The sequence below is a fragment of the Ctenopharyngodon idella genome, chromosome 6 (genome assembly GCF_019924925.1).
Source record: "Ctenopharyngodon idella isolate HZGC_01 chromosome 6, HZGC01, whole genome shotgun sequence".
Classification (NCBI taxonomy): Eukaryota; Metazoa; Chordata; class Actinopteri; order Cypriniformes; family Xenocyprididae; genus Ctenopharyngodon; species Ctenopharyngodon idella.
Window position 1 is genome coordinate 32,735,499 of NC_067225.1, and position 20,245 is coordinate 32,755,743.

The 20,245-nt window shown below is 42.1% G+C and overlaps 1 protein-coding gene across 4 annotated transcripts in view; it reads right to left on the bottom strand.

Moving 5' to 3' along the window:
• LOC127514601 (cadherin-22) overlaps window positions 1-20,245 on the bottom strand; it is a 211,410-nt gene that overhangs the window by 4,305 nt on the left and 186,860 nt on the right. For all 4 annotated transcript variants that reach the window (XM_051897585.1, XM_051897586.1, XM_051897587.1 and 1 more), the window contains one exon: window positions 8,496-8,747. In XM_051897585.1, coding sequence (XP_051753545.1) covers window positions 8,496-8,747 — 252 coding nt within the window. The remainder of the gene's footprint in view (window positions 1-8,495; window positions 8,748-20,245) is intronic.

Consider the following 20,245-nt stretch of genomic DNA (forward strand, 5'->3'; position numbering starts at 1 on the left):
GTCCGATAAAAGCTTTTATTGACACCAGACCCATTGAAGAGGAGAGAAGAGCGATACAGGAATAAAAATAACAATACCTTTCAAAGGATCCTAATGCTAGGAATATGGTTATTTTCATCAATTTGAATGTCTCAGTTAAGCTTTACTTATTTGTATTCGGTACATTTCACTGTGGATTCTTTGGCAAATCAATTGCATTTCGGCACAGGCTTTGCAAACAGACTTTTACAATATGGACTCGACAGTAATGCAACAACATGTAAGTTAACTGTGTTAATTCTAATGCCTGATCTGATATGTAATGACGCTTCACGTTGTTTCTCTTAGTAGGATGAAAATAATCTGTTATTTAAATGGTGATTAAATTATATAAAGAAAGCGATCAAAGAACGCTCCCTTTACAATCGCTGGAGCTGTCAATCAAATAACGTGAGTTTATCAGTGACTGAGTTCTGGACTTACGGCAAAACTCCCGATTTATTCAACGAATCTCTTAGTTACATCTCGTTTGCACTGTTAGTTATGATGAAAGCATTTGTTAATGTGCAGAAATTGAGTTGCAGTGACGATATCACTGCTTTCATGTCTGTGATCGGCTACAATCTTCATCACTGCAACCTTTCATGCCACGATCTAAATATAATGCCAGATCTAAATCTAATGCAACACTTTTCATGATTAGTTAACCTTGAGAGCTGTAATAGTAAAAACATGCTAAAAGTTTTTGAGTTAATCATGTTAGCTATTTCAAATGTAAAGATGTCAGCCAATCACAGCAGTGGGCGTTTACACTGAAGTCTCACAGCAGACACGCCCCTTAAAACAGAGCGTTCAAACAGGAGGGCTAAAATCAGGGTAGGAAAAATGCCTTTTATTTCTAAATTATGACATTTTTTGATGCAAAAGGCATACTAACATTATAAGTGCACCTCAGGAAACATTATAAAACAATAAAACAACGCAGTTCATGACCCCTTTAAAAACTTCATGCACACACAATTTATACCTCAAATCATGTTGTTCATTTTCTAAGCAATCAGATGATTTTATGGTCCAACAGACCAGAAAAAACTGTAGAGATTAGAATATCACAGACTCTTTTCAGTTCAGACAGTAATAAACCACCTAGCAACACCCTAGCAACCACATAGCACCATCCAAACAATCAGCTAGAACACCATAACATTGTAGCAACAGGTTTTCTAAAACTCAATGTAAATTTTTTAAATTTGCAAACAAAAATAGCTAGAATTATTGTTATTTATCAATTTATGTTTATTACTATGTTCTTAAGTTTGTGTGCAATGTGCTATGCTGTAGTTTTAATGCAGTGTCATGTTCACAACATCATTGTGTTTTATGATGATGTGGAATGAAGCGTGTACTGTTCAATTTTGTTGTCTGCTTTCTGCTGGACAGTACATCGACATTTAATTAAGTCTGCTGTCATCGTTTGGCTCTCTGTCACACAGCTCACGTAATATAAACAGTAAACGTGCATTTTCATTGTTTAAGCATTAAATACTGTACTAATAATGTGTGGAAACTGCAACTCGAACAGCGTTTAGTTTACATCACAGTCTCGTTGGTAACTAAAAGTCGCAAAACAACAATTTCAATTTCAAAGCTGCAACGATACAAACTATCATGATGCATAAGCTCAATATAATGTCTGTGACGCAAAGTTCACATTCAGTAAGTGATCATCTGAATATTTCATTAAGCATGTTTTCTCTGGAGGCACATGTCTGATCAAAGGCTATCCATTTTACATAATTATTAATGTTATAAGAGAGCCATTGTCTTGGCTGGCGTTCTAATCTTGAGAGCGAAACGTTTGGGGTCAGGAAAGGATTTCTTTCATCTTTCCTTTTGAGGACGAATGACAAGGATGAAAGCTCTCAGACAACCATTTATGAGTTAAAACTGCAACAAAGTTCTTAAAAGTGCTCAAAAAAATCATGCAACATTCCTCAGATTTGCATTCATTTCAATGCAGGCTTTAATGTCCCTTTTAAATGTTCTTTTGAGTTAGAAAAGCTCTTGCTCTAATTAACCCAAGACTTTTTTTTTCTAAATATATTCCCAAAAATAGTAACACTTTAGATTAGGGAACACTATTCAGTATTAACTAGTTGCTTATTAGAACGCACATTACTAGGATATTGGCTGTTTATTAGTACCTAAAGCACATATTAATGTTTTATTCTGCATGACCATATCCCTTAATCCTAAACTTAACAACTAAAACTACCTTACTTACTATTAATAAGCAGTAATTAGGAGTTTATTGAAGGAAAACTCTTAGTTGATAGTGAATATGTGTTCACTAATCTAAAGTGTTACCTTAAAAATAATGTAAATTTTAGAACTACCCTCACTTTCCTTAAACATATATATATATATATATATATATATATTTTTTTTTTTTTCCCTTTATTAAGCTGAAAAAGTCCCTGCCATGATGCCTGGGTGCTGCTATATGTTGCTATACAGGTTGCTAGGGTGTTCTAGGAAGTTATTTACTGGTGCAAGTCAAAAGAGTCCATCCTCGAGTCTCTGTGATCTTCTGGCTCGAGTCTCTGTGAGTCTGTGGATGAAAATCAGTCAGTTCACATAGAAAAGTAAAATACACCCTTATTTTAAGGGAAAAGAAAGTGTGCATTTTAAACCAGGACATTTACACCCACACACACACACACACACACACACACAAAAAAACACAGAAGGAAAGATAGAACGATAGATAGAACGACAGAACAATAGATAGATAGATAGATAGATAGATAGATAGATAGATAGATAGATAGATAGATAGATAGATAGATAGAACAAACGAATGAACAAACAAACGATAGATAGATAGATAGATAGATAGATAGATAGATAGATAGATAGATAGATAGATAGATAGATAGAACAAACGAATGAACAAACAAACAAACGATAGATAGATAGATAGATAGATAGAACAAATGAATGAACAAACGAACGATGATAGATAGATAGAAAGATAGAACAAATGAATGAACAAACAAACGATAGATAGATAGATAGATAGATAGATAGATAGATAGATAGATAGAACAAACGAATGAACAAACAAACGATAGATAGATAGATAGATAGATAGAGATAGATAGAACAAACGAATGAACAAATGAACGATAGATAGATAGATAGATAGATAGAATGACAGAACGATAGAATGATAAATAGATAGACAGAACAATAGAATGATAGATAGATAACAATATTAATATCAATGCCTTGTTTAGCAACCACCACCGATTCTAAGAAATCTTATTGGATATGCTTTACCTGACATGTGTCAATCATCAGGCATCTTTCAGATCTCAGCCAATCACAGTCCATTGCTTTCCAAAAGGTAGAGGGGAGAGTTACATAAGCAAAAAATGTATTTGAGGACAAAAAAATTTATATATTTAGAGTGCAGTCTGCGCACTAGGAAGCTTGTTTTATGGATGGCTTTTCTGGTAGAAGGGAACACACAAGTGTATTAAAGTATGAGCGCATTATGAAGGCTCTCGCTGTGAAGTTGAAGCTAATTTTGCTCGCCGTGAACCATCCGTCTAATGCTGAGCTTTGCAAGCAGCTCCAACCATATGAAAACTGACAAAGCGGCATATAAACAAGGCAGAAAACGAACAACACGGAAATGGAAATGACAAATAAATCTAATACAGCAATTTCCAATTCACGAGCCGTAGCCACACCTGGAGTTTCATAACTTCCCTTTCACATTTCTCAGGACAGACCGATGAGAAGTGTTATTATTACTTACTACTGTTTATTTCTTTCAGCCAGCACTTTCTGTCAGTGTTTATCTACCCTAAACATGTTCAGAGGAGAAAAGATGGCAGGTATATTAATCTGCGTAACTGCCTCACAATAGACCGGTCTGCAGTTGTTTACTGACCAACAAATGGCTAAAAACAGCGAATAACGCCGCAGACGGTGAGACTCCTCACAGAAGCACACGGCTCCCTGGCTCTTTGATTCAGTATTTTTCCCTAAGTCTAGGAGAGATAAGTCTTTGACCAAGCTCTCCCTTCATGTTATTCTTCGATTCTGGCATGATCAAGGACTCTAAATGGCCTCGAGCCAGGTAAAGTGAATTGAGTTACACGGACTGCATTTGCAGTGCATGATGCATACTAAATGACGCTCAGCATTAAAGTGGTAATTCCTGCGAAGACGACACGAGATGCATGCATACAGACTAGTCTTTAGACACATTAGGGGATTACATGCATCGATTACATAGGCTGGTTTAGAATTAGCAAGAATTGAATCACTAAAAGGTCGCAGCACTTTTTTTCCACCATACTTTCTCCATCTGGAATGAGCTACGAATTCAGACCCCCATCGCGGCCTACGCTCTCACAGTCGTACTGATGGTATGGGGTGAAGAACCGCATTATGTACCTGCCCTTGTGAAACATGTTGCGGCTCCTTGCCGTGCAGATGTTCGGTTAAGCGGACCTGACAAGACGGCTAATTTACCCTTGGGCGGCGGGTGGCCAGGACTCCCATCATGGCAGATGGGCCGTAATTGGGACGGATGTGTGCAGATGCCTTGCTGCGCCCAAATGGATTTATCACGTCACCCTCAGAATGAACTGATGGAGGGGTTGTTTGTTTGAAGGTAATTAGGCAGAAATTTGTTTTCATTCCCTCCTTATCATGCCACAAATTGATCTAATAGGAAGGGTGCGGCATTCGGGAAAGGCTGTGATCAGGAGGGACACCCTCTTCCTTTCAACGTCATGAGATCTATCCGATCTGTGCACTCAACGCCTGGGAGAACAAGAGGAGACATTCTGACTAGAGTAGTAATGACTGGAATAGAATAGTCTCTTAAACCATAAGCCCACTATGAATTTTACTTCCAAACATAATTTTGATTCCATAAATGAAATAAAATAAAAAAGAGAAAAGAGAGGCTGTGCTAATTGAATGTAATCAGAAGCCAGAAACTATGCTTTCAAACATCTAAGGTTTCAAACAACTAGCATTAAACTTTCATCCGTTTCTGCCTTTCAGCTTCACTGTGCTGCTTCAGTTTTAATTGATGTTCATTTCAGAAGAAGGATCATATCCTTTGGGATGACAATTAAATTGAATAATTTATTTGAGATCAATTTTGAGGTGCTTCGCTCACACATTAAAACTTATGACAAGATGACCGTTCAACACTCCCCCTACTTTTCGGCACGCACCTATCTTTCTATCTGCCCCCAACCTTTTGACACGCCTCCTACCTTTCAGCACACCCCCTACCTTTCATCACGTCCCCTACCTTTTGACACACCCCCTACCTTTCAGCACACCCCCTACCTTTTGACACAACCCCTACCTTTCATCACACCCCCTACCTTTCAGGACGCCTCCTACCTTTCATCACGCCCCCTGCCTTTCGACACGCCCCCTACCTTTTAGCACAACCCCTACCTTTCGGCACACTTCCTACCTTTCAGCACACCCCCTACCTTTTGACACGCCCCCTACCTTTCGGCACAACCCCTACCTTTCAGCACACCCCCTACCTTTTGACACGCCCCCTACATTTCGGCACAACCCATACCTTTCATCATGCTCCCTACCTTTCAGGACGCCTCCTAACTTTAAGGACGCCTCCTATGTTTCAATACGCCCCCTACCTTTTAGCACAACCCCTACCTTTCGGCACACTTCCTACCTTTCATCACGCCCCCTACCTTTCAGGACGCCTCCTACCTTTCAGCACACCCCCTACTTTTTGACACACCCCCTAAACTTTCAGCACACCCCCTACCTTTCATCACGCTCCCTACCTTTCAGGACGCCTCCTAACTTTAAGGACGCCTCCTGTGTTTCAATACGCCCCCTACCTTTTAGCACAACCCCTACCTTTTGGCACACTTCCTACCTTTCATCACGCCCCCTACCTTTCAGGAAGCCTCTGACCTTTCAGCACACCCCCTACCTTTCATCATGCCCCCTGCCTTTCTACACGCCCCCTATGTTTTTGGCACAACCCCTAACTTTTGGCACAAACACTAACTTTCAGCACACTCCCTACCTTTGGACTACCTTTTGAATCAAGTATTTAATTAATTAATTCATTCGTTCGTTCATTCATTCCATGGATGAGCTGGAGGGAAGAAAAAGCATAAACAATGCTTTCAAAGACTTTATTATTATTTTACAACAAGCTCTAAAATATATGGTTAATGGTTTTGAAAAATCCCTAACTAAAAGTATGAGCAATAATGATAGTAATGCTTGACTGAGCAAACACGGCTAATTAAACAGAAAGGATGGGCTTCTGATGACCCGAACACAACTTATAAATGATTTACAGCAGGAAAGATGAGCAACAGGGAGGAAAAAAAATGCTCAGCTGACTGAGAACAATTCATGTCGCATACTTTCCCATGATGAGCGACTGCAGAAGACAGAGAGAGAGAGAGAGAAAGAGAGAGAAAGAGAAAGAGGGATGGAAAAAGCTCTAAGTGGCGAGGAGAGAAATAAAGACAGATATACTGAGGCCAGAAGAAAGTCATAAAACTTTCAGCGATGACAACAGAACCGCAGTCCAACGGCTCTTCTACATGGGAACTGGAGTGCCGTGGATGTCTGGAAAGGCTGCTCTATTTAAAGAGCTCAGCGATCCGCGGGGACAGCGGTGCTGATGCTGCTCTTTTGCAAGCGAGGGCTGCATCCGTCCCAAGCTTCCCTTAACTCACCCGTCCTCCGCTAGAGAGGCTGGATGTCATTCACAGAGGCCTATATTGTGTGTGTGTGTGTGTGTGTGTGTGTTTGCTCTGCATGAACAAAAGCTTTCATACTCTGCCTGATAGAGGATGCACAACTGCAGTCAGTGGGTAAAGGATGTTGAATGAAATATTGATCAGCTTTCATGTCATTCTAGTTTTGTTTTTTGCCTCCTGCCACATTTAGACCAAAGAACAAGGTTTTAAAGAATGATGATGGGCCATTAAAAAAGTTACAGCGGTCGAGGAGGTAAATATGATGTGTGTGTGTGTGTGTGTGTGTGTGTGTGTGTGTGTGCAAAGGCAACTCAAATGTTCAGCGCTTGCTCGATTATATAGCCTGCTGGTCTCAATGCACACTACTAATGAAAGGTTTTATTAATTGCTCCATAAATGCAGATATTAATGCTCAAACACGCATTCACAATTGAATGTACTTGCATCTTCAAGATCCATCAGCTACCTGGTGATCTGTGTTTTGTTAAAAGTGAAATGATATTGATGATTGAACCTTTCATTTATTCACATCACTGACCCACATATATATGACATACATACTGTATATAAATGCTGAAGAAATCTTTTGGGATATTTACTACTTAATATCTATAGACCGCATACTACAAATAATAAATGCAGGAGTGTGTAAATATGTCAATAAATGTCAATAAAGTGTGTAAAAACTTTTGACTTCTTGCATTTATTCATCTGGCAGAGGATTTTTATCTAAAGCGAACAGCGAATTCAAGATATACATTTTTCTAAAGGATTCAAACCCATGACCTCTGCGATGTTCTACCAGTCAAGCTACATGATGTTGGTACTCAATACGCTGTCAAATCTGTCACACTGTTTCAAGGCTATAACCGTAACATAATATTACATGCATACAGCATGAGACTGGGGTGGTAGAATCACATATCAACTCGGCCTGTCAAAGTTTTTCATCTCGCAACCAGCAAAAAAACAGAAACAAAACCTAATTACTTTTGCGTGGTATCCATGTGAGGATGTGATGTAACTATCTGTAACACACTGTTTACATTCAACAAACTCCACCCAGAGGAATTACACCAGTAATGCTTAACAAGTACCTAGAAAAGTAGTCCAAGCTCAAAAGGACAATCTGTGCAACACTAAAATACATGCTTTACTTAAAGGGGACCTATTATGCCTCTTTTTACAAGATGTAAAATAAGTCTCTGATGTCCCCAGAGTGTGTGTGTGTGTGTGTGTGTGTGTGTGTGTAACGCTTTAGCTCAAAATACTCCACAGATAATTTTTTATAGCATGTTAAAATTGCCACTTTTTGGGGGTGAGCAAAAATGCACCATTTTTGTGTGTGTCCCTTTAAATGCAAATGAACTAGTGCTTCCGGCCCCCTTTCGAGAAGAGGGCGGAGCTTAAAGAGCTCATGCTCCAGCATACCGGCAACAACAAAACAGGACAATCTCATGCACTGAAAATGTCAGAAACTGTCAGTAGCGGTGTTCAGCCTTATCAGAGTCGAGAGACTGGAGAAGAAGTGACAACATGTATAATGCAGCAGGAGGTTTCTGAATGGTTACTTGATGAATTTGTGTAGTTGATGTGGAGTTAACTATCTTCCAAGTCATCGATTAGCATGTTCTGTCATGATAATCTATCATGATAATTTATTCATTCATTCATTAAGTTGTAAATAAATGAAAAAGTTCCTCAAGTGAAAGGTTTTACCTATGAGAATGAGGATGCACACCAGCAGTGCGATGAGAGCGCCGGGGCTGAGCGCAGCGGACATGACGTAGGCTGTGGCATTGCAGGACTGAATGGCTCCGTCCGTGTCACAGCCGCACACGTGGATGGTGAGCGTGCCCGTGCTGCTGAGGGCCGGAGGGCCGCTGTCCACCACCAGAATGGGCAACAGGTACACGTTCTGCTCCTGACGGTTGAATCCAGACCGCTGCGTCCTAATGCCAGCTGTGTTGTCTACAGAGTCAGTGAGAGGAGAGAACAGACAGAATGTTACTTCTGGCAATTTTTATTCATACATTTTATTAAAAATCTGCATTATTTTATTATTACTGAAAATAAGTGAAAAAATACAAAAAAAAATCTGTACTATACCATCACTTTACAATGGTAGCGCAAGAACTGAATATTTACAAATGATGGCATATACTGTGGGAATATATCATGGTACTGAAATTCATATAAACTTGTTTTTGACTGGGGTCAGGTGATCCTGAAACCAACATAATTATACAAGACTTTTAATTTAGACCAATTAGTCAACTACTGTAAAGAAAACCCACAAACTTTTAAGGCTGAAATGTAAAGAATGTAAAGAGACACAATAAAAGCAATATAATTTATTTTTAGTATATTTAGAAGTTCAGAATATCGGGTCGGTATGTTTAGAAAATGAAAAAGAAAAGAAAGCAAGAAATACTTTTCAGCAAGGACACGTTAAATTGGTTATATATGTCAGTAAAGACATTTACATTGTCACAAGAACATTTATTTCAAATAAATGCTGCTTTTTTAAAACTTTTTATTTTTCAGCTTCACCTTGACAGAAAATAGTTTTTTTTAAAAATACTAATAATAGTTCACATATTTCACATTACTAAATTTTCAATTAAAAAAAAAAAAAAAAAAAAATGCAGCCTTGGTGAGCAGAAGAGACTTATATATAATAAAAAAAAAAAAACTTTAGCCTAATAGGATACAGGAAAAAGAAGTTCAACACTCTTATTTCTAAATCTAATCTAAAGTCATTTTTGCTTATTAGTATGGTTTAATTGGATCATTGAAGGTCATTGGTTAATAAAGTGAAATTAAATATAAATAAAGTATATTTGTGTAATTTAATATAGTTAATTATTACAGGTTTGCATAAAATTCTGGGATTGCATTTCACTGTTTTTATTCATTTTGAGGAATACTGAATGTTTTTGTGCAAGTGAGATGAGTAAATGCATGTTCACACAGCGCACACAACACCGGGACAGGAGAGCTGTCAGTCAATAAATGTGAAAAAGTAACTTATTTTAAAAGTAACGTAGATATTTTGTTGTAAATTGAAAAAGTAATGTGTTACTTTATTAGTTACTTAAGAAGAGTAATCTGATTACATAACTCAAGTTGTAATGCGTTACTTGTAATGCGTTCGAGTCAGTCGTTTTTTTCTACCATAAATTGAACTCATTGCAAACTTTATTTAGAAAGAAACAGCAAGTCTAAAGTTCTCCAAAACTGCCCAAAAGCTTTTACAGCTGGCTGCTGAAACGCCAGATGTATGAATGTGACTAACACTGACAAACAGCAAAATACTGTGAAAAAACTACAACAACAACTCAACTAATGGACTTGCATACACGCACACCAGCCATCCATCATGGAGGACATACATCACTGTCACCTACACCGCTAGAGCACGACTTACTGATAAATACAGCACGCGTTACCAGATCCGTTAGAGAGAGACGGGGAATTTTTGCTGAGTAAAAGCACTATGACATTGTGACTTGAATGGATCAGTAAATCTTCTCTCAAAGGCACTCTCATTCTCATAAATACAGCAAACTCCATCAAGAAAGGCAACAAATCCATTTCCCTTTTCTAAAGTCTAAAAACATCAGAAATGGAGACATTACCATAACCGAACAACAGCCGAGTTGTTTACCCAGCAGTGAGCTGAAGTAAATACTGAGATGTGTTTTAAAATGTGACAGAGACACAGTCATTGATTGGGTTATGTCAAATCCATCAACCAATCATTTATTAAAGAGCACAGAGCCGTGACCTTTCAATATTAATCTAGTTGGGCCGCGTCTTTCTGGCAAACACCTAAATGACAAAAAGAGGACGCAGAAGGAAACCATTGATTGAGTTCAGCACCTCGTATCAGCGTTCAGATTAGCTTCATAATTGATTTCGAGTCATCAAAAGCTGTGAATCAAATTTAGTGCTTACGTTTATAAGGGTTTCTGCACTTTTTGACCGATGAATTGCTATGACCTTTCCAGACATTGGATACGGATTTTTAAAATGATTCAATTCGCAAACAAGTCATTCAGAACCTGTTTGAGTGACACACAGAAAAAACATCGACTCAAAAGAATGATTTGCTCACAAATCGAGAAGGTTTTACTGCACACAATGACTCAACAATAACTAGCTGATGAAATATTGTAGAAAAGAGCTTAAAATGTATATTCACTTAACATGGGATTTTATTCAAATCCATCATGTCCATATGGAAATGGAAAACATGTAAATAAAATCCTATTGATTCGATTTTGCCAAATACAGTATAATCTTTACATTTCCATGGAGAGTTTAACTAATATGATACATATACAGGGCAAAAAGTTTGCAATTATTAAGAATTGTTTAATGTTTTTAAATGTTTTTGCAGCTCACAAAGGCTACATTTATTTGATCAAAAATATAGCAAATACAGTAATATTGTGAAATATTATTACAATTTGAATAGATGATTGTCTATTTGAATATATTTTTAAAACATACTTTATTTTTGTGATGGCAAAGCTGAATTTTCACGATCATGTGACACTGAAAGCTGGAGTAATGATGCTGAAAATTCAGCTTTTCATCACAGGAATAAATTACATTTTAGCATATATTACAATAGAAAGGACTTATTTTAAATTGTAATAATATTTCACAATTTTTCTAATTTTGCTGTATTTTTAATCAAATAAATGCAGCTTTGGTGAGCAGAAGAGACTTCTTTCAAATACAACAACAACAACAAAAAAAAACTTAATTATTTCAAACTTCTGACCTGTAGTGTATAACATAATAAAATACATTCCTAAAAAGTGGATGGACATTCGATCCAAAATAAACATGAATGTCACAGCATTAGAAAATCCACTTAAGACACAGATACAGGCACTTGATCTGATGAATGACATTCACACATTCATACGAGTCCAAACACTTGTTTTGGGCATCGGTATTTGCCAGATGGAAACATATTGTAACGTTTCTGTATCACAGGATCAGCCGACTGAGGGCAGAACAGTCAAACTCCTTTGAATACAGAATATGGAAAGAGAACAATGAAATCAAACCAGAACAAAACTTACCGCCGATGCCAAAAAAATCCCCAAACAAACAGAGTAACAATGAACAATGCCCTCTGCCTGCGCTATATGTTCTGTTTCGACTAAAAGCACGCCAACAGGCAGCTGGGGAGCAAACGGACACGGAAAATGTTAGTAGCATATGAGGGAAAGACAAATCAAACACTGGTGAGAGAAAACAGCCTCGTGCTCTTGACTGGCTCCAGACGAGCTGTCCAAAATGAAAAAACAAAAGATGTTTTGTTTGGAGTCGTCAATCAAATTCCCAACGTGCCAAACAGCTCTCTCTCTCTCTCTGGAAGGACTCAGATGTGACTATTCAAAGCACAAAGTAAGAGATGAATTTAATATTATAGTAAAAGGACAGTTGAATCAATAGCACAGATAGCTAAAAAGTTTGACATCCTAAAAAACTGTTTGTCCTCATGTGTCGGATCACAGAGGGAGAAGGTAACGCAGCACTGCGGTGTCGAAGAAAAAAAGTGACAGATTCAATTTGACAGGTTGACAAATGTGTCCATGAAAACAGAAGTATGGGGGATATGGGACGTGGGAGGATACAAAGTGTGTTCTTTTGAGTGTGCTTGAGAGGGGAAACCTGTGTAGGTGTCCTTTTAGGAGAGTTTCTGGGTCATATTTCATCCCGAAATCAAATGAGAGAAATGCTGTTATGCTCTGTTATACCACTTAAACAGACTGCAAATCTGTTTGATGCCACTAGTAGTACAGAAATCACACACTTCACCTTTAATTAACCTTTTTTTTTTTTTGAGAATTAAGCACATTTTCCCCAAAAAATACCATTACCATAACAGAAAAGAATAGTAATAATAATAATCATAAAAACACTATAAAATGTATAAATATTATAAAAATATTTTATTTATTTTATTGTTAATCAAGCATTATTAATTACTATTGTATTTAATATTAATAATATTTAATCATTTCAATATTAAATAATATTAATATTTTTTTACATGATAAATCACATAGAAACACACACACATACACACACACACACACACACACATACACACACACAATTTTGTTAATTATAGAGAATTATTTATTACTATTATTTAATATTACTATTATTTTTAATGAATTAATATTCATTAACAATGACATTTAATTGTTTTAATATTAAGTGTTATTATTACTTAATAATATTATTATTCATACTTTTAATATATATATATATATATATATATATATACAAACACATTCACAAATATATAAAATATTGATTTATTAATACAATTAATTCAGCAATTGTTAATATGCTATCGCTCACAATGATTTGCATACTGCCTTGTAATTGTTTTTATTTCTCATTTTGTATTTTTTATTCTACTACTGTTTGTGCTTGATATTATCTTCCATAAATTACACTTCTGTTCTTTTTTCTTGATTTTGGGGTGAAATATGACCTGGATGTTTCTTCATGAGATTCACTCTTTTAATATCAATGCACAGTTGCACAGTTTGTATTCTCACAGTGCTTTAGTAAACAAGTGCATTTCTAACAGCTATAGTTTGTTTGTGTGTCTCAGTGTGTGTGTGTTTGTGTGTGTGTGTGTATTGCAGAGCGTGTCCTGCGCAGGGCTCTCCGCTCAAGCGTGCATGTATGTGTTTGTGTTTGTGCGGCCCTCAGCCACCCTCACGTGCTCCGCTGACATTTCCCTGGCTCTCCACAGCTGACATTTCCATCCTGTCAGATCAGTCTGGATTTGCCCATGCGTCACATTAACTTACACACATCTCTAAAGAGGCCGGCAATAACACAATCCCGCTCAGCCTGACGGGGCCGGCGTTTGGGGAGAGACAACAAATATAAGAATGATGAATAAAAACAAAAATGAAAAATATACATTTGAGAGCTATCTAAGAAGAAAATGCCTGATTATTTGCAGATGGATTCGCTTCAATAATTCTAGAGCGCTCCCTACTCTATCTATCTGTCTATCTGTCTATCTATCTATCTATCTATCTATCTATCTATCTATCTATCATTTTATGTGTAATTTAATTAGGATTTTCAATGTTTATTTGCTAAACATTTGTCAACTTTTGATGTGGAATAAATGCCACAAAGCTCCAATTTTGGGTCTTTAAATAATAATTCTTAAAGTCAAAATAATCAAAACAAAAGAATTCCCAGTACATAACAAAAAACCCATGAATATGAATTGGGCAGAAATATTAAATACCCCTCATTCTCTGTTTCCGAACACAAACACCAGATGCTACAACAGAAGGTGATGTCATAAAAGTGACAATGCGGCCTACCTCTCGGGAGCGTTTATGAAAGATTGCATTTGTCAAGTCAGACTTACACCAAAAGGGTTTTTTTCCTGCTCATATTGGTCTTTTCGGGAGAGCGGAAAAACTTGGCTCATACTTTTATGACACCTCATGCGGGTCAGAGCCAGCCGGGCGTCCTGTCGAGGGAGTGTCATACACCGAAACAGCCTGGAGGAACTGTATCCATCTGATTATCCATGAGCGCAGAGTAAAAGATAAGGTGTCCACTTGGGGAAGTTTGCTCAAAGATTGTGTAAAAATGCTTTGTAGAAACTCTCACTGGTCGGATGGTTTTTGAAGTTCTTTTCTAACAGCACGTCAGACTCAACAAACAGATCTGATGTTTCTGTTTCGCCTGAAGATGGACAGACGGTTCAAGACTGTCCAACACGAGAGGATTAAGGGGAAGACTGTTTCACTCGTATTGATTTCTCCTTTGCAGGAGACTCAGACCTGAGCTGTGGTCATCAGGCCACACAGGAGTCAAAGGTGAAATGTCTTTGCAAAACCCAACAGGGGCCAGAGTTAAAATTCTGCTTCAATACTCATAACTGAGACAAAGATAGTACAGTATATATATATATATATATATATTAGAGATGCAACGATTATTTAGAGTGATATCTGCCGATAACAATACTGATAGTTTGGGGGTTCTGCCTTTTATTCCTTCTTTTAAATTAATGATAATTTCATTATAATTAATAATTAATCATTATTTTTTGAAAGAAATGCAAATAATTCTCTCCATTTTCATCATCTTGTTTCAGAGTAACTGGTATCAGTTATAAACAAACACATTACTCAAATTAATATTAACACATTAACTAAATTCTGAAGATTAAATTAATATTTCTTAACTTTCTGAATGTTATTAATTCATATAAATACTATTAATATTGAACATCAAACTGGTTTTTTACAGTGTTCATTTTGACAGCAAATTTTGATTTAGTTTTAGTCATAGTTTTTTGACTAAAATGCCATTTAGTTTTAGTCATATTTTCGTCATCGGAAATTGTTTTAGTTTTAGTCTAGTTTTAGTCGACTGAATATCATTAGATTTTACAGTAGACTTAGTCGACTAAAATCAAATTTAGTTAAATTGTAATGCATTAAGTAAGCATTTCTCTAACAATACACAGATCCAATACACTGATATACATTTGATATTCTCCAAACTGTTTATGTTCACTTAAGTCTGTACTTTACTCGCCAAAGTGGACGGTTTTTGACCGTTCAAGTGCAAAAAGACACGAAAGAGAGCTCAATTCAGTACTGGTCAGGGATTGACACACTTATTATTTGAGCTACTATTATAGTTTTTGTTTAAAATTTTGATTAGATTTGATTTTTAGTTTTTAGATAAAATATGCATTCTAACAACCATCTAAAACATATTACCATATAAACATCACGTAGTAAACATTGTCATAATTCATCAACATTAGCTCATATGCAATCGCTTGGCATAAATGTGTGCTATTCATTAATTGTGAAGCAGTCTGAAGTGCTGCTGGGCGAGCCTGTAGAGCGAAATGAATTGTCAAAATGTCGAGAAATTATGACGAAAATTATTCGTCAACGAAATTAACACTGGTTCCCTTTCAGTCGGTCACGTTCGACGTACGTCAGTAGTGACCGACGAATTGGGATATCGCTAGAGAGCCCTATCAGCTTCGAGTGAACTACAACAGGCCAATGGAGTTGGCGTGCGATATTTGCATAATGCGCACCGCCCCCGCCAGGTGGTATAAATAGAGGAGCAGATGCAATCGCACTCTGTCTTTCGCTTCGGAGCCATCTAGTGTGTTTCCAGCTTTCAGACTTCAGTGAATTCTTCAAGCTAAAAAAAGGAAAATTTCTTTTTCTTGTGTTGGTGCAACGGCACTCCAGCGAGGTCGCGAGCTTCCGAGGAGCCTGAGCTTAAAGCTCTCAACTGCTGTTTTTACAGCACTCAATTTCCATTTCCCAGCATTGTGGTCTGTTGCGATTTGGGCCGGTTCCTCCGTTGTGTTCGGGGAGTGGTGTACCCGAACACATCGTGACACTCCCTGTGTGCTTCAGCACAAGAGAGCTGAATTTTTCCCCTCCTAAAAGAGCTTCACAGACGAACCCTGCGTCTTTTTCAAGATGTCATTTCGTCTGTGCGTTACTGGATGCGGTCGTTCATTGGTCCCCGCTGACGGCCACAATCGCTGCATCACGTGCCTGGGCATTCAGCACGCTGAAGCAGCTTTTGTGGATAGTTCATGTTCTCACTGTGGGAACATGACTATTGCAGTGTTGAGATCGAGACTCTCGTTCCTTGGTTCTCAGGGAGCGGGGGTCCCCTCCCCTATGCCCCGTGCCGCCGTTTTCTCTGGCTTCGGCCGGGGTGACGGTGCGCCGGCGTGTAGGCAGGGTGATCTGAGGATCACGGTCAGGGCTTCCCCGCCGAGCACCGCTCCGCGGGCCCCTGTCCCCTCTACCTCACTGCAACCGGTGGTGTTGCCGATTGAGCGTGCTGGTCCCTCTACGGAGCGACCAGCCGTTTCTTTCGGAGCACCGGCGGATGACTGCATGTCGATCGCGGCATCGGAAGGTGAGCAAGAGTCCTCGGGAGATGAAGACTCGGCTGCGTTACCTCCCTCCGGGACCGTAGCGTTGTCCGAGCCTGATCCTGAGTTGACGGCTATGCTTTCCCGGGCTGCCGAGAAGGTCGGGCTCGTCTGGAACCCTCCACCGTGTCCCGAACCTTCTCGGCTCGATGATTGGTACCTCGGGGCGGCCCGCGCTGGTCCCCAGCGCCCCGCCCCGATGCCATTCTTCCCGGAGGTGCATGATGAGGTGACCAGGTCCTGGCGGACGCCCTATAGCGTTCGTGCGAGACCTGGTCCCTCGTCCGCCTTCACCAACCTGGATGGCGGGGAGGCTAGGGGATATACGCGGATTCCCCCAGTCGAGAGGTCTGTTGCGATGCAACTGTGTCCAACGGCCTCTGGCTGGCGCGGTGAGCCGCGTCTCCCATCCCGGGCCTGTAAATTCTCGTCAGGCTTGACAGAGAAAGCTTACAGAGCCTGCGGACAGGCTGCCTCTGCCTTGCATGCCATGGCCCTTTTGCAAGTTCATCAGGCAAAAGCGTTGATGGAAATGCCCCAGGGAGGTCTTGACCAGCAGCTGCTTGGGGAGCTGCGTGCCGCCACGGACCTCGCCCTCCGGGCGACTAAGGTGACGGCACGTTCTGTTGGTCAGGCGATGGCCACGCTTGTGGTCCAGCAACGCCACCTTTGGCTGACCCTTGCTGATATGAGGGATACCGACAAATATCGGTTCCTGGACTCCCCCATATCACAGGTCGGCCTTTTCGGCGACGCGGTAGAGAGCTTCGCCCAGCAGTTCTCTGCCGCCCAGAAGCAGGCTGAGGCTATCAAACACGTCCTGCCCCGGCGGTCCGCTGCTGCCTCCACCCCGCCGCCGGCAGCACAGCCTCAGCCCGCTCGTCGCCGAGGGCGCCCGCCTGCGTCGTCCTCCGCCCCTGCTAAGTTGGCAAAGCAGCAGCCTACACCAGCCAAACAGCAGGGTGCCGGTCGCGGACGCGGCGCCCAGCCCGCTCAGGCCAAGCCAGGTGGCAAGAGGTCGAGGAAGACGCGACCCTGAGACGGGCGACCTGGAGGGGAAGGTTCCTGCTCTTCGGGAGAGGACTCCATCGTCTCTCCCACCCCCGGAGGAGGGCCGGGGGGAATTTGTGAAATTGTCTGTCCCGCCGCTGGCTCTCCGGAGTCCAGCGGTACCCACTTCATCACAAAAAGAGCAGTTTCCCAATCCTCCAGGTCACAAGAGACTGTGGCTGTCAGCGCGCGAGGCTCCGCCTTGCCACTCGCAGCCCACTCTCACTTCGCCAGCAGGTCCCAGTGTGATGGTCGAGGCCGCCCCCCAGCCGTCTCCCATTCACACTGTCACCTCGCAGAGTCTGACCCCACTTCGGGCCGCTGCGCCGTCCGAGTCGGGTTCCAGCACTCTGCTTCGCTGCCCCACCCCCGGTGCGTCTGTGGTGCCTTTGGTCCCGCTGGCTCGGTGTCTGGAAGCCTGGATAGCGCTCCCCAGCCCGTCCCGCTGGCTCATTCGCACTATCAGACTCGGCTATGCGATTCAGTTCGCCCGGCGTCCCCCGGTCTTCAGGGGTGTCCACTACACTCAGGTGTCCCTGGACAATGCACCTGTTCTCCGGGCGGAGATTGCTGTCCTCCTGGCGAAGGATGCAATCGAGCCGGTCCCTCCAGCCGATATGAAGTCAGGGTTCTACAGCCCCTACTTCATTGTACCAAAGAAGGGCGGTGGGCTACGGCCAATCCTGGATCTGCGTGTCCTGAACCGGTCCCTTCACAGGCTGCCGTTCAAGATGCTTACGCAGAAGCGCATTTTCGAATGCGTCCGTCCCCAGGATTGGTTTGCAGCGATCGACCTGAAGGACGCGTACTTTCATGTCTCGATTCTGCCTCGTCACAGACCCTTCCTACGGTTTGCGTTCGAGGGTCGGGCATATCAGTACAAAGTCCTACCCTTCGGGCTGGCCCTGTCGCCCCGCGTCTTCACGAAGGTTGCGGAGGCGGCCATTGTTCCGCTCAAGGAACAGGGCGTTCGCATCCTCAACTACCTCGACGACTGGCTCATCCTGGCCAGCTCGCGGGAGCAGTTGTGCGAACACAGGGACATGGTGTTAGCTCACCTCAGTCGGTTGGGTCTTCGGGTCAACTGGGACAAGAGCAAACTCTCCCCCGGGCAGAGGATCTCTTATCTCGGTATGGAACTGGATTCGGTCGCCCGGACTGCGCGCCTCACCGAGGAGCGCGTCCAGTCAGTGTTGACCTGCCTGAGTACGCTCAAGCGCAGGACAGCGGCCCCACTGAAACTCTTTCAGAGGCTCCTGGGGCATATGGCATCCGCAGCCGCAGTCACGCCGCTCGGATTGCTTCATATGAGGCCGCTTCAACACTGGCTCCGCGGCCGGATCCCGAGATGGGCGTGGCAGCGCGGTACGTTCCGTGTTCCCGTGACACCGAACTGCCGTCGCACCCTCACCAAGTGGTCGGACCCTTAGTTCCTGCGGGCTGGAGTTCCCCTCGAACAAGTGTCCAGGCATGCTGTGGTCCACACAGATGCCTCTGCCACAGGGTGGGGGGCCACGTACAACGGGCATGCAGCGTCGGGTCTGTGGACGGGGCCCCAACTGCATTGGCATATCAATTGCCTCGAGTTGCTAGCAGTACGTCTTGCACTGGGCCGCTTCCAGGAGCTGTTGACAGACAAGCACGTACTGGTCCGCTCGGACAGCACTGCGGCCGTTGCGTACATCAACCATCAGGGTGGTCTACGCTCCCGCCGTATGTCGCAACTCGCCCGCCATCTCTTGCTATGGAGTCAGAAGCATCTGAGGTCGCTTCGTGCCATTCACGTCCCAGGCGTGCTCAACCGTGCAGCCGACGAGCTCTCACGGCAGCCTCCGCTTCCGGGCGAATGGCGGCTCCATCCCCAGGTGGTCCAGCTGATCTGGCAGCGCTTCGGCGAGGCACAGATAGATCTGTTCGCCTCCCCGGAGACTGCCCACTGCCAGTTGTTCTATTCCCTGACCGGCGGCACGCTCGGCACGGATGCCCTGGCAATCAGCTGGCCCCGGGGCCTACGCAAATATGCGTTTCCCCCAGTGAGCCTTCTCGCACAGCTCCTGTGCAAAGTCAGGGAGGACGAGGAGCAGGTCTTGTTAGTGGCTCCATATTGGCCCACTCGGACCTGGTTCTCGGACCTCACGCTCCTCGCGACAGCACCTCCCTGGCCCATTCCTCTGAGGAAGGACCTCCTGACTCAGAGACGGGGCACCCTCTGGCACCCGCGTCCCGACCTGTGGAAACTCCATGTGTGGTCCCTGGACGGGACGCGGAGGTTCTGAGTGATCTCCCGCAAGCGGTCGCAGACACCATCACTTCCGCTAGAGCTCCTTCTACGAGGAACCTCTATGCGCTGAAGTGGAACCTATTCGTCGAATGGTGTTCCTCTCAACCAGAGCGAGAGGACCCCCGATCATGT